At 37.9% G+C, this 23542-nt stretch overlaps 4 protein-coding genes across 5 annotated transcripts in view; 3 read left to right on the top strand and 1 right to left on the bottom strand.

Annotated features, from left to right (window-relative positions):
• Flo2 (flotillin-2) overlaps positions 1-23542 on the bottom strand; it is a 75241-nt gene that overhangs the window by 22403 nt on the left and 29296 nt on the right. The gene's annotated exons all lie outside the window — the stretch shown is intronic.
• LOC139775245 (glucose dehydrogenase [FAD, quinone]) lies at positions 254-4818 on the top strand. The gene is made up of 5 exons (XM_071711086.1): positions 254-322; positions 1611-1804; positions 1899-2113; positions 2337-3522; positions 3970-4818. The coding sequence occupies exons 1-5, from the start codon at positions 254-256 to the stop codon at positions 4241-4243; spliced, it is 1938 nt and encodes a 645-aa protein (XP_071567187.1). The 3' UTR covers positions 4244-4818.
• LOC139775198 (glucose dehydrogenase [FAD, quinone]-like) lies at positions 9503-12418 on the top strand. Its single transcript, XM_071711015.1, has 3 exons — positions 9503-9919; positions 10689-10872; positions 11027-12418. Exons 1-3 carry the CDS (start codon positions 9503-9505, stop codon positions 12340-12342), a joined length of 1917 nt encoding a protein of 638 aa, XP_071567116.1. The 3' UTR covers positions 12343-12418.
• On the top strand, positions 17379-22121 carry LOC139775200 (glucose dehydrogenase [FAD, quinone]-like). Its single transcript, XM_071711018.1, has 4 exons — positions 17379-18223; positions 18679-18919; positions 19693-20006; positions 20108-22121. The coding sequence occupies exons 2-4, from the start codon at positions 18782-18784 to the stop codon at positions 21519-21521; spliced, it is 1866 nt and encodes a 621-aa protein (XP_071567119.1). The 5' UTR covers positions 17379-18223; positions 18679-18781; the 3' UTR covers positions 21522-22121.

Here is a 23542-nt window from a genome sequence, read left to right as displayed (position 1 = left end):
CGAAACGCAACCACGTGCACAGGCGCGCGCGTAGATGATATATATATAATGTGATGTTGATTATTATTAAACGGTATAAAATATTATTTGGAAACTAAATTATATTACAATATACAAACGTTATCATTCATCTTGTTGCAATTTACTCAATACAAGTCGCAATTTTATAATATTTCAACATTAACTTTCATACTCCTTCTCTCTACACTTGTCATTCTCATACACAGACGATATTGGTCTTTAAATTGCAGACATGCGGTGGTACTTGATTTGGTTAGCCTTGGCGCATTATATTATCACTACTCCAGTCAAGGCACATGAGGTAAAATAATATTCTTTTACAATGTCGGACATTTTTCAACTTGTCGTAATGGTGTGTCAATTTCAGGAGAAGACAAAGATTTTTCTTGAAAACATTCTTTATTTATTTATTTTTTTTTTTTTAATAAGCTATCCATCCAATCTCTCTAATAAGCTGGCACAATTGTATAAATATCACACTTTAAACAATCGGATAATCTGATCGGTTTTAAACCTGACACACTTCAGCGCTTCTAATTTTGTTGCGCATCGTACCCTTACGAGGCAATCGTAAGCCACAGGTTGCAGCGCATAAGAAGTACGCGTAAAATAAAAAGGATCAAATTCTCACGCACAAATTTTAAAATTATATCATGTTATAACAATACATAATACTTGAACTATTATGTTCATATGGATAATGCTTAAACGAACATTTTTGGGAAATTTTTAGGAGAAACGTGAATTAAGGGCGACGGTATAGGTATATATCGTGTATATATCGTTCGAATAGAGTTAAACGCGTTTGTGTCTCATATATGCATCTTTTTCCGCGACTCGAGGGAATCCTGATTATCGGCTAAGAAAAACGCTACCGTGAATTTAGTAGCTGTGAGTAACGACCTCGACAATAAATCTCGCAATAATTCAGACGGCGTAATTATATTATAGAAATATTATAGAAATATTATAGAAATATTATAGAAATACGAGTAGGATGATTTTAGACTCTCAAGTCCCCTCCGATTTTGATGAGCTTTTAGTATATTGTTCTCTGGACGAAAATAAGAGGCACGTATTTTTTTATACGTGCCCATACGCGGATTTTTCTCTTTCGGGCCGAATATCTCCGAAACTAACAATAAGTATAAAACTCATACTATACAGCATACTCAAAGCTCATTAAAATCAGAGGAGGACACTTCCGACCACTTGTTTGTAAGATTAATGTAATCTGTACAAATGCATTAAAAATCTGCTTGATAATAATATCTTCCTTACACATTTGAGAATGGGTATTAACGCATACTAATCAACTTTAATAACTTTAATTCCTTAAAGGTACTTGTACATATTTTTTCCCTTTATTACGAGTTTCACAATGACGTGTTTAGTATTTGCTTTGGTACGTATCTATTTTGTATTGGAAAAAAAGCACGCACAAAATATTCAAGACAGTGTTTATAAATATCAAGATTTAATATGGCTAGAAATATGGCTGGTTAAAACGGTTGTGAACGGTTCTCTATTTCAAAAAAACAACAGTATCTTTTACTTTGTACCCATTTAAAGCGAACGTCATTCTCTAGTCAATTCAAGCAGCCAGCGACTATGCGGCCACCGAATGTTGTTCCTGCCAGTTCGAGGATACGCGATACATGAGTCGAGTCTGTGGTGTCAGTAGTTTTATGACGTTGGTTCAACACGCGATGTCCTCCAGATGCGACATTGCTGATCCTTGTCGACGACTGGGCAGAGACGAAGCACCGAACGAAAACGAATGGTATATAATAAGAGATTTGTCAAGTCCATGTATAGTGCAAATTCTATTCTTCTATATTATGAAAAATCAGCCATATTATCGTCAATGTCTTCAGGTTCGACTTTATAATTGTCGGCGCAGGTGTGGCCGGGCCAATAATCGCGAGAAGATTGAGCGACAATCCATGGCGAAAGGTTTTGCTCATCGAAGCTGGCCCGGAAGAACCTAGTATGACAGCTATACCAGGATTTGCGTTCAATGCCATAAATACGTCTCTCGATTGGAACTTCAAGACGGAACCAACGTTATCGCACCCTACCGCCTGTTTAGGTATAAAAAATGTCATCTATTCTCTAAAAGTCTTGGATCAAAATCAGAATCCGCGTTAAATCAATAAATTTAAATCTTGGCTAAAAAGTCTGCCAAAGGCCACCAATTAAAGAGGATCTCAGTAGAGATCAAAACCGATTTTGGGATTTGCAACCAATTTGAATTATGTGTGTGTGTTAGTGAGTACTATCTAGTATATATATCTATATTTTCTTCTTTTTAGAAACGGGCGGCGTCTGCACTTGGCCAAGAGGTAAAATGGTCGCTGGAACCGGTGGTTTGCACGGTATGATGTACATCCGAGGGCACCCTGAAATCTACAATCGTTGGGCGCGGGAGGGTAACTTGGGTTGGTCCTACGACGAGATCAGTCATTATTTTGAACGGGTGGAGAATCCAATCGATCCAACAATCTTGTCGGACAAGCCTAGAACCCTGAAGCAGGGCGGCCCGATGAGTATTCAGTATTATCCGCACAAGCCGGATTTTGCGGACGTACTGTTGGCAGCCGCCGGTGAGCTAGGTTACAGAACCTCTCAGTTGAAGGAATACAGCCAAACCGGCTTCATGGTTGCGCCGATGACGACCGAGAGTGGCATGCGTCTCACGACTTCGAGAGCATATTTGAGACCTATTCACGACCGCAAAAATCTGCGAGTGCTGACAAATGCGCAAGTCACCAAGATCTTGATTAGCCCGTGGGAGCAGAAAGCTTACGGCGTGGAACTAGTGGATAAGAACGGCTACAAGAGGGTGGTGAAATGCGATAAGGAGGTGATTCTGACAGCTGGTGCTATCGGCTCACCGCACATCCTGATGAATTCTGGCGTGGGACCCGAAAAGGATCTTACCAAGTACGGTATTAAAGTGTACAAAGACCTGCCGGTTGGTAAGAATCTGCACAATCATGTATCCGTGGGGGTGCCCATGAGCATCAGGGACATGCCATACGAGATCATGACCATGGACGCCGTGAATGAATATTTGGAGAGCAAGACGGGTCCGTTAGCCAGCACCGGTATCACTCAAGTCACTGCTTTCCTCGAGAGCAGTTACGCGATCAACGGCATACCGGATATCCAAGTCTTCTTCGACGGTTTCAGCTCCATTTGTCCGAAAACTGGTCTACCTAACGAGTGCATCAACGGTAAGATCCAGTCCGATTGTCCAGACAGAAGAGAGATCGTGGCGAGACCTACGGTGGTTTACACGGAGAGTCGAGGCGACTTGAAACTTGGTTCAAATAATCCTTTGGATCCACCGCTGATATATCCAAATTACTTCACAAACGAGAAGGATCTGACGATTCTGCTCGAAGGTGTCAAGAAGATTAGCAAGCTCGTTGACACGCCCGCCATGAAGAAGTGGGATCTTCGCTTGGAACAAGCGACAAGTCCATTGTGTAGGGAGTAAGTATTGCTGATGAAGGTGTGATAACTCGCATAGGACAAGTTTTCTTACAACTTGCAGTATTAATTCTGAATCTCTGATTCCTAGATGAGTTTGTAGTATTGTAACCTCGTGTTTTTCCTTAACAGCAAAAATGTTGAAAATCAACAGTCAAGACAGAGATCTTTTTGAAATCAAAGTAAGAAGAAAGAGAAAAACGAAAGAAAAAAAACCTTTGTTCGTCAGTATCTCTCAGACAATTTCATCTGCATATCTGCAATAATTATACATGCAATTTTTGTTAACTTATAGACTTGTACTTTCGTCAATTTAATGCCAAAACACTGACGTTTGGAAAGCGTCAAGTAATTGTGCGTGATACTACTACAAGTTTCGAAAAAAGCCATTTCCATTGTATTATATAATTAATCTCTATTGGTTTTCTCTATTAATTTATCATTTATTAGCTACCACTTTGGCACGGACGCTTTCTGGATGTGTCAAATAAGGGCGAAAACTGGACCGGAAAATCATCAATCTGGAACATGCAAGTTGGGACCGAGTACCGATCCAAGCGCGGTTGTAGATTCGGAACTTCGAATACACGGTATATCGAATATCCGCGTCGCCGACGCTTCCATCTTTCCCATTGTGCCAAACTCAAATCCCATCGCTGGGATCATGATGGTAGCTGAAAAGGCAGCTGATATGATAAACAATGCTTGGCCACAAAAATTTTAGATGTACAAGTTTTTGGTACACTAGATCGCAATAAAAATGGTGGTAAAATAAGTATTATTTCCTCTTTTTCTTAAGATATAATTTTTAGTTGTAGTTTAAACCAAACTTTGTACTTGTAACGTTACAATCGTAGATATTCAATTGCAGATATTTCGATATTCGTGTATAGGTACGCGCATATGATGCAAGAACAGTCGCCGTATAGATTCGGTAAACACGAGCAAAGTGCTTCGTATGCTGCATCAATTAAATAATAATAAATTAATGCGCACGTAAACGTAGACGCTGTAACTCATTGTCAGCGATAACGCTGATTGTGGCTCAGATTTCCGGCAATAAGTGTGCATTATAATCTCCTATATAAAGAATACAAGAAATTACTAAATAAGTCAAAACGTTTAAGCTATAAATTAAGATTACATGATGTAATTAATCGTGAGTTTAATAAAACATCTGGTATCTCTTAAAAACATGCTGTAAAATCAATTGAATCATTTAAGGAATAAAAAAATTTCTAGAACCTTTTAGTTTTTAAAAATAAAATGTAGAAAAATTAGCTTTTACATGTATATATAGTGATGCCGCGAGATGAGACGAGATTTAGACGAGACGAGAATCTCGTCTCGAAAAATCTCATAATTCTATAATAAAATTTCCTGCCGTTTAATTCTTATTTCCGCGTTAATAAATGAGACAATTACCTAATCTATACATATTTACTCTGTAATTTGGCTCATGCATATAATATGGGGCGTTGGAAGTGCAACGTCAAAAAAATCTGAAGCCAAGAAAGCCATAAGAGAAATTCCCTTATGGAATTCTGACATTGGCGTAGTATTTATAATAAATAACTGTTTAAAATAAATAAACGACTGTATAAGAAATTACTTTTTTTTGGGTTATTCCTCGAGTTGTGTATGCTTTCTTGAGTATTACGTGTCCCTGATTTACCTTCTTTCTAATAAAACTGCGAAGGTTTGTTTACGACGAGTTATGCTTTACTTCTAATAGTCCACAATTTAGTGATAAAGGAAAAAATATTTTTGATTCAGATATATCGAAAATCTCAACGAGATTCTCGTCTCGTCTCGAAATTTCTCGTATCGGCGGCATCACTACATGTATATATCACAAAAAAAATCTAATCATAAGTGAGGAATTCCTCTAAGCATTTCCTCTAAGCAAAAAATCTTACATGAAGTATATTTTTCTTTAAGTAAGACGTATTCCTTAATAAAAGAGTGGAGTAAATTGAAGAGAACTATACACTTGGAAAAATGCGTTTTCCGCATAAAACGAATCTTCAGTTGAAATAACAAACTCTAGGGCGACATAATCGAAGCGCTCTTTATTGTCACACTGCAAATACTAGTATGTTATTTTAACTGAAGCTCTTCTTACACATTTTTTGTCGTTTTAAATCACGCCATTTAACACGTTTAAACGTAATGTATTAACTTTTAATTTAATACGTTTAACTGTGTCAAATGACATAATTTAACACATAAAGAAACATGTAAAAAGAGCTTCAGTCTAATGTGTCATTTTTAGACATTTATGCGTGTAAAAATAACACACTTGGATTTGCAGTGCATCAGTCACGCGCGATTTACAGCCAGTAAGAAAAAGAAATTACAAAAAATTGTGTTCTTTCTTATCATCTCTTATCATTTCCATTTCCATGATTTTTGATGGAATTGTTATGACGCATAGTGAAGTTCCGAAATGGACATGCAGTTGGAGAAGTTAATAATAGGTATGTTGCAAGATAAAATCTGCCTTGAGTTGTGATTAATAATTGAATTAATGCCATTGTCGATACTTTTCTCTCTCTCTCTCTCTCTCTCTCTCTCTCTCTCTCTCTCTCTCTCTCTCTCTCTCTCTCTTCGGATCGGATATGTACTGGAAATATGCGTGGCGACAGGATACTCTTCGTACCCTTTATCTTGCGATAAAGTACCATAATATCTTCAATGCAAAAGTATTTGTACCAATAGTTGAAAGAAGATAATAGTAACATCATGAATCGTTATCTTAACTATTTTAACCGTAAAGACGTAATGACAAAAATGTTATGACAAACGAGATATAGAGATATGAGCTCATAAAAGTATCTTATAAATTCGAAAGATAAAAACATCTATCTGTATAAGATGGATAATTACGAAATAATAGATTCAATATACTATTATTTTACAATATAATTTACAATAATAAAGTCTAAAATGTTTGCGATTCTATTTATAATACGTAATTTTTTAAATATAATATTATAAATTTTATTAATAGCCCTTCTGCGCTCCTCTCTCTTAAGATTTTTGAAACACATCATGTATATAAGTATACACGTATTCGTGTATCCTTATAGAATTGGAATGGAAAGGCAAGATGTAACGAAAAGATTTCAAAATCATTCGGCGAAAGTAAAACTTTCTTCATCATTGTACACGTAAGTAAGCACGCATAATCTACATATAAACAATAATGCTTAAAAAAATTTTGAATATGCAGCCCTGTATATAGCTGTATACATTCTTTCAAATATTAATATAAATATAATATTATATGTGTTACATATTCAAGTATATGAATTTAATTGTTAGTTTAATTGCGTCTAATTTGTTGTGATGTATTCACAACACATATTTGTAACACATATCAATATATTTCATAAAATTTAAAATTTGACACCTTTTTATCTGACACCTTTTATTCTGTCTTTGGACAAATCGCACTTTTATTACTAATCTTACTCTTAGTTTTAATACCCAAGTTGAGGATCAATCTTACTCTTAATTTAATACCCAAGTTTAAGATCAATCGCACACTTTGTGAAATAAGGATACGGGATAGGTTGTAGAGTATAGTGGTTGTAAGGTAGTGGTAAAGTCTTCACGGTTTATATGATGACCAACATAATGCTTAAAGTCTCAGTCTTTCGCTTTCTCTGCCACGTTAAACTGCTCGATCGCGCAACAACGTTTCGATACCACGTGCACCTGTGATTCTGTTCTATCTTTTTATCGAGATACCTTTCAGTGCCGTGATGCGAAGTGATACTTTTGTTAAAGAAAGGAAATTAGTTGGCTCCTTTTATCGCGCCGTAATGCTTTCATAGGTTACATATAGACGTATATATAAACGATAAAGTATAATTATTATGCAACTAATGTATCGGGGTGTTTAATTTTACACACAACTCCGATTGATAAAAAAGCAATCAAGTTTAATTTTTTGAAACGTGTCCTATTTAGTACCGGTGTTTGCGTTTTTGAATTTCGGCATTTCGTATAAACTTGAAATTACGTATAAAGATGGATAAAAATCCACTTGGCAATTGCTCAATGTATAAGACTCTTAATTAAAGATAAACTTGCAAACATTTTTAATCTTTTTTTTTTAACGAAGAAGACAGTTTAATTCGACATACTTTTTAATCATATATGTCTGCTTTGATCAAAATCACAGAAATCCGAAACGTTATAGAACTCGTCATCAAATTTTTACTTAGTACGCTGTGCTAAATAAAAAACGATTAAAAGAAATATAAAGATAAAAATGTATTATTAAAATAATTTATTTTAAAAAGAAAACCATCTCTTTTTTCTATCTACGAATCCTTTGGCCGAATTTGGGACTGATCTTTCTATAATCAAATTCAAGGAACTGAGCAGTCACTCATTCTCTCTCTCTCTCTCTCTCTCTCTCTCTCTCTCTCTCTCTCTCTCTCTCTCTCTCTCTCTCTCTCTCTCTCTCTCTCTCTTCTCTCTCTCTATTTCTCTCTCTCTCTCTCTCTCTCTCTCTCTCTCTCTCTCTCTCTCTCTCTCTCTCCACAAGTTATAATTTAATATTAGACTACAATATGGCTGATGACCAATAAAGAAGTTTTCCGATGAGAAGACTACATTTTGGAGATGCATATAGAAGGCAGAAAACCTTAAATTCTTCCTTGATTCTCATTTCAAGCAAACTTTAATTACATATTTAATTTATGTGATTATATGATTATGGATTTATGTGATTAATTACAAACATATATTTAATATTAAAAGTTTAAAATTTGCAGTAATTGTTGATTCTCCTTGATATTATCTAAATTGGTTAAGACAAATAAATAAATGTATAGATTTTATAAGTTTGAAATAAATTTAATAGATTCTCCAAGACTTACATTTCCATCAGAATTTACTAAATTTTTCATGAAAACGTTTTTGCAATAAAAATTTGTAATAAAAAAGAAAAAATATACTTTTCTCGGTTCTTTTCAAAATTAATAAACGTAAATTAAAATTAACGACGAACGCGAATTATAATTAACGAACAGTGCAATGTGGGTCAACTTTCTAAATTGTTGCATTATTCATCGTATATGGGATGTCCGGTGACGCGACATTTATTCGTACTTGACGGTTTCTAATTTCAGATCATTTTTAATATTTTAGCTTTTCTCAATGGTCCTCGATTTTTTACAGACGGAATTTTCTCTTTTTTTTTTTGTTTCGCCGTAAGGTTAATGAAAATATCGGATTGCTCGAAAAATCCATCAGCTTGACAGCTACGCGTATACACATTAGGTACATGTACATACATTTACTCGAAAGAAAAGGCTTTATAAGTTGTTGAAAAAAAAGTGTCGAATAAAAAAATATATCTACCTATCATAGAACATTTATCGTAAAAAGACGAATACCTTATCATGAAAAATATATCATGAAAAATACAAAACAATTTTTCGATCGTGTATGTCAATCTTACAAACTAATTATTATCAGTCCTTTCGTTATCAGTGTAATTAATAATTTCAAGTATTTTAATGAATAAAATAAATGCTTATTTTGTTTGCAGATCCTGGCACAAGGTTTCAAGTTCAAGTGTTGTGAATTGAATTTTATAATTAGTGTATGTGTAACCCAATGACGGGCATGGCGGTTCTTTGATCTGTATATCGTTAAGCAATTTCCGTTACGTGTTTCTAAATTTTCTTACGGCTGAACTGATTCGTAATCGCGCACAGTTGTAATCACGAGCACTATATAATCATGAACGAGAAGCACGATAAAATAAAACAGTCATCATCTGTTGAATAGTATATATAGTTGGAAGATAGTTTCTATAAGATACAGTGTGGAACTCGCGAATAAAAACTCGTCAAGGAAGAGGCGAAAGGTGTTGGTAAACTCGGCTGTTTGAATGCGCAAGTTTTCAGGAGAAGATCAGTATTAATATTAAGAGAGTACGAAAGTACGACCGGAGCGAGAAATGAGCGTCGCGACGGTTGTCGGCGCCGCTATAAAAACAGCTACTGTCCTTCTTGGTGTCGGTATCGGCAAGATAACTATAATCCCAGTGCTGATTGCCGCGCTCGCATACTTCAATTATGATCTCATGGACCCAGAAAATCACCCGCGCGTGACGAAGCAATTGAGGAAAGATTACGACTTCATTGTAATTGGCGGCGGATCGGCTGGCAGCGTGCTTGCCAACAGGCTGACTGAGAATCCTGAATGGACCGTGCTCTTACTGGAGGCCGGAGGTCACGAGACCGAGATAACCGACGTGCCGATACTCTCGTTATATTTGCACAAGAGTAAACTCGATTGGAAGTATCGCACGCAGCCGCAAGACACGGCCTGCCAGGCGATGGTCGATCGTCGATGCTGTTGGACACGCGGCAAGGTATATGTATAATATATACTGTAAAAGAGAGTTGGGACCAATACCAATCGCGATAGAACTTTATATACAGACGGTTACAAGTCTCGAGATAGAAAATGAATGTTCCATGGTAGAGATTTTTCGTTGTAGAGACTACTTTTTCTACTTTGGAGAAGCGCAAGAAGAAAACTGTATCCAAGTAAAATATTTAGTAAGATATTACAAAAGTATTCACTTTCAAACGACCTACATATATTAATATAATTGATTAATACACTGATCTATATCATGATCAATCAACATGTGTATATCGTACTCTATCGCCATCGTATTTATCCAAGACCCGCTGATCGAGTCAATCGCGCTCAAATCGAAATTTACAATTTAACAATAAAACATTGATTATCGGACGCAAAAACGTTCCAACTGTTGCCACATATCGCGAGGCGAGGTGTCGAGGATCAAATATACATTCGTGGCATACAATCGAAGCTAGAGAGTGAAAGTAATTCTTTTAGTGCCATTACTCAATGTACAAAACGTTTACTTTTGTCTTGTACGAGTCTATAATGTCTATAATGTCTATAATTATAATGCTTATAATATCTATAATGTCGATTATCTCATATCGCGGCGATTTATTTAATTTCTAGATGCAAAAATAAGATTGAAAACTGCTGGAGACCACATTGAGAAATCAAGCTAATTAATCTGCTTAGCCGAATTCGCTTAGCCGAACACTGCTCTTTTATTTTGTGCCATCTTCACAGTCAATTAATAAACACTTCAGGTTCTTGGAGGATCCAGCGTTTTAAATACAATGCTATATATTCGCGGAAATCGACGTGATTTCGATCAATGGAAGAATTTCGGAAATCCTGGTTGGGGATACGAAGACGTGTTGCCATATTTTAAAAAGTCACAGGACCAAAGGAATCCATATTTGGCACGCAATACAAGATATCATGGTACAGGTCCGTACGCTTTTTCACATATTTGTCATGCATCTTTGCATTTATCATGTGCAGTATTATTAGAAAAGAAAATCATTTCTTTATGCGCGCGCGCGCGCGCGCGCGCATACGTCTATAACGAAACATGACAGATTATTTTTATTCTTTTCAAAAGGAGGGTACTTGACCGTGCAGGATAGCCCATATGTCACTCCGTTGGGCGTAGCGTTTCTTCAGGCTGGAGAAGAAATGGGCTACGATATTTGTGATGTCAACGGCGAGCAGCAAACTGGTTTTGCCTTCTTCCAGTTCACAATGCGACGAGGTGCTAGGTGCAGCACCGCCAAGGCATTTGTGCGGCCAATCCAGCTCAGAGAAAATTTTCACCTTTCCCTGTGGAGCCACGTGACTCGCGTGCTGATAAATCCGCAGAATAGAAGAGCGTATGGAGTAGAGTTTATCAGAGATGGTCGTAAGGAAGTGGTGTTCGCCAAGAAAGAGGTGATTCTCTCGGCTGGCGCAATTAATAGTCCACAGTTGTTGATGCTTTCTGGAGTAGGTCCGCGCGTACATCTGGAGCAACTGGGAATCCCGGTGATTGAAGACGCCCCCGGGGTCGGGCAGAATCTGCAAGACCATATAGCAGTCGGGGGGCTCGTTTTCCCGATCGATTACGAGATCAGCATCGTGATTAATCGGATGGTGAATATAAACTCTGCGCTGAGGTACGCCATCACCGAGGACGGTCCATTAACGTCCAGCGTCGGTCTCGAAGCGGTCGGCTTTATTTCCACCAAGTATGCCAATCAGACCGACGATTGGCCTGACATCGAATTCATGTTGACGTCCTCGTCAACCAATTCCGACGGTGGCAGCCACGTGAAGAAAGCTCATGGTTTAACCGACGAATTCTACAACGAAGTATTCGGTAAAATCAACAATCACGACGTCTTCGGAGTATTTCCGATGATTCTCAGGCCCAAATCACGCGGTTATATCAGACTGAGATCCAAGAACCCTTTGGATTATCCATTGCTGTATCATAACTATCTCACTCACCCAGATGACGTGGCGGTGCTGCGCGAGGGTGTTAAGGCCGCTGTCGCCTTCGGCGAGACTAGTAGTATGAGAAGATTCGGCTCCAGATTCCACAGCAAGCCATTGCCCAATTGCAAGCACCTGCCACTCTATACCGATGAATATTGGAATTGCGTTGTGAGGCAATACACCATGACAATTTATCATATGAGTGGCACCGCCAAAATGGCCCCGCCCGATGACCCGATGGCAGTCGTAAACCCAGAGCTGAGGGTCTATGGGATCGACGGCTTGCGAGTGATTGACGCAAGTATCATGCCGACCATCACCAGCGGCAATATAAATGCCCCGGTAATCATGATTGCCGAGAAGGGTGCCGATATGATAAAGGCAAAGTGGATGGGACGGTCTCGTTTCAAGAGGGACAATGTCACTGCCGCTGCTGCTTCTTGACACGCCGATCGATTGCGTAATCGTATAATGTAATATACGAGGTTTGTTTGAAAAGATTTTGTCTTTATTAAGTATCGGGGGGGGGGGGTTGCTTTATAGTCTTTTGTCTCCTTTGAAATATATTTCTTCTCGGTTGATACACCACTCCTAACGCTTAACGAAGCCCATCACTTACGGAAACACAGTCCTGGTACGCATTTTTCGGGATCGCACGCAAGTCCGTCTGCGTCGTTTTCCTTCATGAAAAACTCAAGATTCGAACGCAATTGAAGACATCAAGGACCAACTTGCGCACGATTCCAAAAAATGCGTGCACAAGGACTGTTGACAAAAGTGGAAACGGCATTGGGAATAGTGTATCAACCGAGAAGAAACATACTTGGAAAGAGGCAAGATTGAACAAGTTGTAAATTGTAAGTAAATCCCCAAAAATTATTAAGACAAAGTTGGAAATTCTCTTTTTTTGAACAGATCTCGTACTCGTATATAATGTAATATAGAGATACACGGCCAAGTGGAAAGTTGGATCAAAGAACAGCTTTAATTAGTAGCATTACATATTTTCGTGAAAGAAATTAGTCTCCAATCTAAGATCTGAATAGTTTGTAGGAAAAAAGCAAAAAGAAAGCAAAAAAAAAGAATAAATGTTACTTGTAATCGTTTGTAATATTCGTAATATTGAACTTGTTCGTAAATACAATTTTTCTGGTATAGAGTGTTTAAACATTTAGAAATACAGTTTACGTTCACGTTAACGTAACGTAATAATGTGACGTAATAACATAACAGTACAAGTATTCTCGACTTGTACTCTTGTTGCATCCGTTCATCCAATTCGTCAATTATTTACAAAAATGCCATCTCACTTTAGAAAAGAGAGTATTTTCATCGAATATACGACAGGCTGATTAAAAGATTCGTTTATTTGGCACGAGACTCTGATGCGTTCTTCATTATTTCAACAGAGAGTTGTAACAGCGTCTTGTGAAAATTCCACATTGACCGGCGTAGGGCAAGCGCATACGGATTGTCACGTCGGAATTTTGTTGATTCACAAACATCACTACTTCGTAAGTAAGTGTTTCGAAATATTCACATAATTAAATCTTAGATACTCGCGCGAAGTCAAGATGATGAGTCAAGAAGATGAGTAATTACACATAATTATTGCGTATATGAGGTTTGCCATAATTGTGCCAGGAGTCATGCCGGTGAGATTTCGTTACACATAATAGAGATGTTAAATAAGATAAGAATCCACCAATGGTGAATGTGTTTCACTTTTAAGACAAAGATTTTGAAGACAAAGATTTTATTATAAATAAAATAATTTTACCAATAATTTTCCTTTAAATCGATCCCTTGAGAAATCGTTTTGTAATCATTCCGATTTCAAAACGTTAAAACATTATTAATTATTTTAGTATTTAATTATCCTATAGTATTAAGCAGAGAGATCTCTGTAGTATAGAAAATAGAAACGATTGTGATACGTAGAACTAAACTTTCTTATTTGTATTTGTATTTCTTAATAAGCACAATTCTTAATAAGCAAACAAATAACATGCACTGAAAAAAAAATATTTAAATAAAAAAAATTTTATTTAGATTGCTGCCAATAGCTTATTTACTTAATATAATACACATATTTATTTAGAATTAAATATTTTTATTTAAATTAAGTAAAAATATATAATTCTAAATAAATATGCGTATTATATTAACAATAAGTAAATAAGCTATTGGCAGCAATCTAGACAAATATTTTTTTTTATCTAAATATTTTTTTTTCAGTGTGGAAAATGTAATTTTCTCTCTAATTGTAAGAGCGGCAGTTTAGAATATAACACGGATTACATGCGAATAAGAAAATTGTGCGACTTAACGTTTCTAAGATAGAGAACCGATATGAAAATTGGCTCGACCGGTTAGATCGCGTAAAGTGCATCAGCCATAACTAATCTGCAATTGCGTCAGGACCGCTCTCTATTACAATGGCGTGGCATGTGGTATAAGCTGCTGTAATTTCGGTTCTGTCGTAATCAACTTTTTATCGATTCATCCGTACAGAGGTTACTGCATGTGCTATATACAATGATACAAATATGCTGCTACAACGATATTGTGTAAGCTCAGGCGAAAGTGTATCGTGTACAATGTACATACATACTGGGATCTTTATTATATTGCAATGAGACTTTTACGATACCGGCGAAAACTGCGACGCATCGTGAAAAGATTAAGCGGTTAATAAGAAATTTAACATCGTTTATTTAATTAATGATGCGATACATACAGGGCACACGGGGCAATAATCAACGACAATCTATAACTAATGTATACAGAACAGAAATCAACTAGCGCGATACTGAAACTCACAAATGTGTACCATATAAACTCGTCAATTTTTCATGTACACATTTTGACTGTATTATTGCATAAGAGAGAACTTTTGTAAAAAATGAAATAAAGAGGAGGAAGCTAGACTGAAGAAGAAAGATTTTTATCATTTGGGGCTCGCGACTCTACCTAATTTTAATCGTTGGATAAAATAAAAGCTTTACTTATATTCGCGGCAATTTTTTTTATGGCTCTTCTTCTTATACTCTTCAATTTGGGACATTCAAAAAATCCAAAGTCGATCCCGCAGCGTCTTTGAATGTGTCGTGTCTTTCGAGAAATAAAAGTAAATTTCACTTGCAAAATCTCTTACGTAATCGAACTATGCCACTGCGACATCGTCCATTCACCACAGATTCATAAATATGCTGTAAATTCTTGGACACATCGCTTATTGCAAAAATTCTTTTTTTCTGTCAAGAATAGTCGAGAAGAGAATGCATATAGAACTATTATTAAAAGTAGCCGTGTAAGAACAACCGATATTAGCTTTCAATCCTTTATCCTTGAAAAGAATCTTTTTAAAATGCAATATGCTGCTGAATGCTGAAGTGTGTGTGTGTGTGTGTGTGTGTGTGTGCGTGCGTGTGTGTGTGTGTCGAAATTGTGTCGTTGGAAATTTAAAAAATATACTAGCAATCTTTCTTCAAGCAAAAATTAGTGTTAATCAAAGTAATAAAAAAAGAGTCTGTTAAAGAATAACGCTACCTATGATCGACTCCGACAAGAGAGATCTGTTTTTTACTCGGTTTCTTGGATATATACTTTCAGATGAATAAGGCAGTAGTAACAAAATAAGGTAACAGACATCTGTATGATTCGTAAATTCATAATAAATGTTCCGTGCCTTTTGTAAATCTTAAATATTGCGTTATATGTGACGCGAGTATAAAGAAACCATGATAATTTCAAAGAAAATTATCTAGAGTAAAAAAAATCATAGCTTCGATATTTTAATTTATATTGAAATAATTAATTGTAAATAGTAGTAAAGAAGAAATCCGCAGTTAAAAAAAAAGAAAACTGCACTAAAATGTCCATGGCCTTTTGAAAAGTTGATTATTTTCGTCAGAAACGTTTCTTTTCACGTTTATAACTCTCGTAAACTATGGCATCTGAATATTTTCACCAGTGAGGAGTCGACTGCAAATTCGTTCGAGAATAGCTCATTAAGGTTAAAGTCGCGAATTGTAGGACATTATACGAAGGGGCAAGGAGTCTAGCGAAAAACGTGCGTGTCTCTCTCTCTCTCTTGATGTAATCGAAATGTACGGCACGTTTCGATGAAGAGAAATGAGGTGTCAGTTTGCAATATGCATGCAGAATAAAACTGTTTGCTTCTCATCGACGCTGTTTTAATTTTTTGCACTATTTAACGCGCATATTTGTAATTTTATAAAGAAAATGTTGTTGTGTAACGATAATAGTTGTATCGGACCAGTGGCTCGAAAAAGTTGTTAAATTATGAAGCTTTGTGGCAGGAAAAGTAAAACATTGCCACTCAAAAACCATACCAGAGTGCGCGAATCAAATCGTTGTCGATAGCGAGCTACTTCTGCTATTATTATTTTTGGATTTTTGGATCTAATCGATAAACCGCTCAAACGTGATCGCAAATGCATTGCAGACTTACAGGACGTAGAATTATTGCCAAGTTAATTATTCAAGTTAATTCAGGATCTGGTTATACAAAGATGTTCAACATATATGATGTATATCTCTCCGGATGCGACACGGATAAAAATAAAAATATAAATAATTAAGATACAAAATCATACAATATATGATTTTATATCTTATTTCGCAGCGGTATCACAGTTCTCTTTCAATTCCTCGCAACTAGGATTCTTCAGAATTTGTATCGCGAAATAAGGTTATTGCGTGTTGAAAAGTCGCAAAGGTGAAACGCGGTCGACAAGATCATAGTTTCTTCCCCGCCGATTCCTGCAGCGAGCCGTGGTTTAACGAGAGAATCAAAGCGCAGCGCGTATAGTAACGTAGTTGTCCGAGAGCAACGTAACGAGACGTAAATGTATATAGATTGGAGAGGTGCTGCCTGCTGAACGGCACGTATAGACTCGTAGACATCGCAGAAGAGAGAAAGTGCGCGCGAGTAAACTCGTCTCTTCGTCGTGCATTCGGTCACGAAAGCAAAGAGAAAGATGCCGACACCGTTACCACGCGTGAAAGAGAGGAAAGTCTCGCGTACGATTCACGCATTCGAAAAGAAAACGATGTGCCGCCAGACTCTCTTCATTCGATAACGTTGCGAAATCGCGTATCGATAACGCCGGAAAAAAAAACGCCTGTCACTACTCGCGCTTTGCCTTCCTCTAAATGAAAAAACAATGTTTATTATCGTTTTTATTTAATTTAACGTACCAGTTATTAAACAACACAATAATTAAACTTGATGCTTATTCTCTAATGCATCTGTTTGTTATTGCCATCGGTGCTATACTATAAAAGAAAAGAATACTTGGTTTATTTGAGAAATGTCACGTTACGTCGCTCCGTCACATTATGCTGTTTCACATCTCGCATGTTGTTGACGGTTCAAGTAAACGTTCAACAATTTGAACCGTGCTTCATGTAGATTTTCAATGATTATTCCTATTGAAATAAAAGTTATAAATCGCTATATCTATACACGAAATAGGTATAAGAAAAAGGAAAAAAAAAGAGACCTCCAACAGATAATCTAGTCTGTCTGAGTCTGAGAAGACTCGGACGTACGGCAGCCTGTACGTTACGGGATCACGTTTTCGTACGCGACGTTGGTATTGAAAGGATATACTAGGGGCCCAACTGGTTTTCACTCCGAACATTCACCGCAGTCTGGTTCTCACCGGCGCTAGTTTCATTCCGCTGCCATTTTGCCGGTTTATCATCGGACACTTGTACGACATTTCTCCTTCTCACCAAGTTGAAGATTATCAGGCAGATTGGTACAGTATCAAAGTGCAGTTCCGCACGTTACTATGCAGAATAGAATCGAGATGTGATTTGATTCTGACTGTAAATATGATGGCAAATATCGGAAGACTGCTGTCGATGTCACGAGAAAATATAGTAAGTGAGGAAAGACCGCCGGAGATGTAATAAAAGCCAATAAAACGACGTATGAAAAAGCAACGTGCGGAAATGCACGCGAGTGACGGATTGTCAATGGGTGCAACACGTTGCCGTGCACGTTGCTGACGTGAACACGATAGATGTTATCATTGTTAGAGTATCTTTATGACGCACAATATTCACATCTGCAAGTGTGTCAGCAACACACGTCGAGACATCAGACAAAGTCCAGCAACCTGATTTTTGCTGAATGAAACGTTATCTAAACTGTTGATCACGTTGTCAGAGAGAAGTAGGTAGGCGGGAATACACGGCATGTACGGAATGTGCGTGGAAATCACACAGACGCTGACACCATTCTTGTAAGACTTCCTTTTTCTAGGAAGTTTGTGGAATCTGTGCCAAGGTATGTTTATATTAAAAACAATATTGAGACGTGACATTTATAAAATAAAATGTCTAAAACGGTAACAAACGTTCCCTATCTTACCCTTCCTCCTATTCGTATACCATATAATAGCACGTCCGATATATATGTATATGTATATAATATATATATATATATAAAATTAACATGTAATTGACTTACATGAAAAGTCAATTACATCTTATATCTTGTTCCGTTGTAAGAAATATTATTTCTTCATATTTCTCTGGATTTCTTAATATCATTTCCTTATACTATTTCCTACAAGAGATATACATCATTTCTTTCTATAATCGTTTTAAACGATGCATAATTCACTCACGTATGACGTTTACATGTTTATACTCGTACGTTTAAAGTGTGACGCATTTATTTCAAGTATTGATAGATATTATACTTTTTATTAATAAAGCTAATTAGCGATTTACTTTCAGACGACTCATGCTTTTCTTGACTGATGTTTGAAAGAAGCATTTTCTCGGATGATACGCATTCGGATATTGATGTTTGGCGGTGAACAGAATATAAATAACGGAAATGGCAGCAGTGTTAACAAGCTTAATCGGCACAACTTCCGTTCTTGGACTTGGTTTGATTCCACTTTTGGCCATCGGTCTCACCGTTTACAGATACCATACCCTCGACCCAGAATCGCATCCGCAAAATGCACGAGAGGTATAAAGGGAGAAGGGGGAAGAACTAGGAAGGAGGATACAACATTTATTTGTATAACTTGTAGAAAATCTAGACAATCAGCACAACTTTAGACAATCCTCCACATAGAGTCGATAAAATAGCGCTCGCGATTCATCGACTACCGACCAAACAGATCTCTAAGATTTAGGATCGATAAATCAGCGGTGTATATGTTTATTGTGAAATGAACAAGAGACTGGTCCTCGCGCTTCATGCTCCTATCTTATTGTTAGCTGGGGGGGTATAGTTGACAGTTTCGCAACACGAAAAATTCTTTTGGTGTAAATCACTTAATCACAGAATGGCAAATTATAATTCTTCTCCCTTGCCACGCGCGTATATACACAATAATAGAATAAACGAATATGGTTTAAAATTTTTGTAATTTTAAGGGAAAGCTCTCTACGTGCGATGCAGCTCTTGTTTACTTAAGAAAATGTTTCAAGTGCGCCCACTATTATCGATATACGCTTTCCAATTGCTTGAAAAATCGTTATTCTTCAAAGTGTTGCATCAATGTTGATCGATTATTGATAGCACGTGATCTAATATATATATAATCGAGTTCATATAACTTTTTCACAGACAAGTTATTCAAGTTCGCATACAACGCGTTTTGATTAAATTAATGTTACATTTTCTCCCAAAGATGAAATTCCTCCGCCCGCATACTCGCTATACTTGAACTTGAACTTATTTATTCCGTAATACTTGTTCCGGATACTACATAACGAATCGCGATGCAATTTCAGCTGCTACGAATGTACGACTTTATAGTGGTCGGAGGTGGCAGCGCGGGTGCCGTGGTGGCCTCGAGATTGTCGGAGGTAGCAAATTGGACAGTGCTACTCTTAGAAGCTGGCGATGACGAGAATGAAATTTCGGACGTTCCTCTGCTTGCCGGATACACTCAGCTCACAGAATTCGATTGGAAGTATCAGACCTCACCACCCAGCAAGTCCGCTTATTGTCTCGCCATGATAGGCGACAGGTGTAATTGGCCACGCGGCAGAGTCCTCGGAGGAAGCAGCGTTCTCAACGCCATGATTTATGTTCGTGGTAATAGGCAAGTATATATACATTTCACACTTGAGTCGCTAGGACGTGCTGTCGCGTTAGTGATGGCGAGTCGAAACGATCAAACGATAAACGAGACTTTGCTCGCAGGCACGATTACGACAGCTGGGCTCGAGCGGGTAACACGGGATGGAGCTACGATCAAGTGTTGCCTTATTTCCTCAAGTCTGAAGACAATCGTAATCCGTATTTAGCGAGAACGCCTTACCACGAGACAGGGGGTTACCTGACGGTGCAGGAGCCACCCTGGAAATCTCCCCTGGCGATCGCCTTTTTGCAGGCTGGTCAAGAGATGGGCTATGAAAATCGCGACATAAACGGGTTCAATCAAACCGGCTTTATGTTGACGCAAGCGACGATTCGACGTGGCAGTCGATGCTCGACGGCGAAGGCCTTCCTACGACCGGTGAAGAATAGGCCGAACTTGCACATAGTGATGCACGCTCAAGCTCTGAGGGTGCTCTTTAACGCCGAGAAAAGAGCAACGGGCGTAGAATTCCTTCGCGACGGCAAGCAGCGAATCGTGAGATGCAGAAGAGAAGTCATCTTATCCGCCGGCGCGATTAATTCGCCTCAGTTGCTCATGCTGTCCGGGATCGGTCCGAGCGAGCACTTGACCGAGTTCGGTATACCAGTGATATCCGATCTACGAGTCGGGGATAATCTTCAGGACCATGTGGGCCTTGGCGGGCTGACATTTCTGGTGAACGAGTCCATCAGCCTGATGAAGGAACGATTTCAAACTGTCTCGGTCATGTTCGAATACATCGCCAAGGAGCGAGGACCTCTGACCACTCCGGGAGTCGAGGCGCTGGCCTTTCTTAATACCAAGTACGCTAACAAGTCCGGCGACTATCCGGACGTGCAGTTTCACTTCGCGCCAAGTTCCATCAATTCCGATGGCGAACAAATAAAAAAGATTCTCGGTCTGCGAGATCGCGTGTACAACATCATGTACAAGCCCTTGCACGGCGTCGAGACCTGGTCGATCCTACCGCTTCTACTGCGGCCCAAGAGCACAGGTTGGATCAGGTTGAAGAGCAAAAACCCCTTGATTCAACCGGACATCAATCCTAATTACTTTACGCGTAAGGAGGACATGGACGTTCTCGTGGAGGGGATCAGGTTGGCGATGCGGGTATCCAATACCAGCGCGTTTCAGCGATTCGGCTCGAGACCTCACACGATTCGTATGCCGGGCTGTTGGAAATATCCGTTCGATACGTACGAGTATTGGGAGTGTGCCGTACGACACTTCACCTTCACGATTTACCATCCGACGAGTACCTGCAAGATGGGACCGCGGAGCGATCTCACGGCCGTCGTGGACCCGCGATTGAGAGTTTACGGGGTAAAAGGACTCAGAGTCGCTGATGCTTCTGTAATGCCGACCATTGTCAGTGGCAATCCAAATGCGCCGATTATCATGATCGGCGAGAAAGCCAGTGACATTATCAAGCAAGATTGGCGGGTGAAGGAAAAGCCAAGTGCCGGACGTAGATGACGGACGAAATTCGAATAGATTTAGGGATTATACGTGTGTGTGTGTATCTCACAGCATCTCTGAATATAACCGAAATTTCAATTGTATCGTATGAGGAATGGCTACTAAACTTTCTACCTTTTACTCTCTTTCTTTTCACAACACATTTTTATAATATCAGTTTCTTTTTAGCCATCTTATTGCCTTTTATCGCGAGCGCGATTCATGTGTAATTTTCATCTTTTTTTTAACGCAAATTCGATAAAAGCATCTCTGTCAATATTCAATATAATAATATTTCATATAGGAGCCAGTGATTTATAGATGAGGAAGCATTTATTTAAAAAAGTCAATATCCTAAGATTAAAGATTAATGCTTACGAGATATGTATCGATTGTACGAGTGTGATATGTCTGAAAGATTCTCTTATCGATAGACAGAGGGAGAGGGAGTTGGGGGAATGTAATATGTTATGTACATATATTAGAATGTCAGAAACATCGAGTGTTTCAAAGTCATTGAACTAGAAATTTTTACGACATTGGAGTGGCAGTGCCATTCTATGTAAAATAATGTAAAAATATTAATTTATTTATTCCATTAAACATCAACTAATTATACCATGTGTTCATTATTGTATATACACAATAGGATGCAATTAATACTCCTCTTTCGTACATAATTAATAATATACAACTTGGATCAACGATCTTAGTACGAATCGATAAGGATTCCTTGGACGGCGAAACCGTATTAAACTCGCTTTAATTATATACGATAGCGCAATCGATAGCGCTTATTATTACAAGTGCACATATTTCCGGTTGCGGGAGCGTGAACGCGAAAAAGATTACTCGATATTTCCGACGTACGAGATCGTGACGACTTTCGAATCGTAAGTGGGCGGATGTAATTTTACATAACGTTGCATCTCGTGCCAAAAGTCGCGCGTGGCGAAGCGCATATTCTCACGCGTGCGTGCGCGTTTTTACTCTCTATTTCCGCTTCCTCGTCTTATCTATTAACACATTCAACAGAACGAATATAGCAATTCAACCAAGTAATTCAGCGCATGCCGTTGCGAATGATATGCATCGATGTTATTTCCGCTTTTTCGACTATCCGTAGACGTCGTTGACATTTTTTTAATAAATCACATTGCTCTCTCTCTCTCTCTCTCTCTCTCTCTCTCTCTCGACGTCTCCGTTATATCATTAAATCGATATCCGGTGCATCAAGTGGATCCTTCTTTCCAATGTGTTGGAGCGTATACGAAATATTATTCAGTGCGTACGAAAAGTGGTGGACTACCGAGAGAGTGAAAGTAACCGACTGCCGTCGTATTTACATCAGACTTTAGTCTGTTAACTTTATGCGCGAAAATAGCTTGCGTAAGATATAACTAACGAAAGAAAGTGTAGACGAGAGAAGAAGGGTGTGTTCCTGAGAAACATATTACATGGAGTTGGGACAAACTTTCCTATATGCAAATTTCAATCAAACACTTGTAGCTTCGTACCGCTGAAAAGTAAATATACAAACTTTTGGAAATACGAGATTTCCAAAATTCTATATTATATATCGATATAATTTGTTTATTTTGCGTGCGGCATTCCGATTTAATCTACTCGTTTAATATCAAGTTTGACGATATCAAGTCTGGCACTTGTTAAAGTCACGTGCTATTTTTATCGTATCCTATATTTATTGACGTCTATGCTATCCAACTGACGCAAGTCTAAGCGCGTGCTCCTCTTAACGATATTTTGTACGGTAAACGGTAAGATTCTTTTTCTTCTCTCCTGTTTCCTTCCTCAAAAGAAGGTTTAAACCCATTTTACTTGGTCGATGAAATATGAAAGAAAGACGCAACTATTAAAAAAAAAAAACAAATTTGCTATCGCGATAAAATTAAACATAACGCGTTGATTATTTCGCGATACATTGCGAAACAAATATTTAAAACAAAACGTCAACAAATTATTCATCAAATCACTCATTAATGACGCGTTTCGATAAAAATGCAAATAGATTGACGTCG

This window comes from Temnothorax nylanderi, unplaced genomic scaffold (genome assembly GCF_030848795.1).
Source record: "Temnothorax nylanderi isolate EJ_2023f unplaced genomic scaffold, tnyl_v1.0 TNYL_tig0094_pilon, whole genome shotgun sequence".
Taxonomy (NCBI): domain Eukaryota; kingdom Metazoa; phylum Arthropoda; class Insecta; order Hymenoptera; family Formicidae; genus Temnothorax; species Temnothorax nylanderi.
This window is presented reverse-complemented; position numbering and strand designations above follow the sequence as displayed.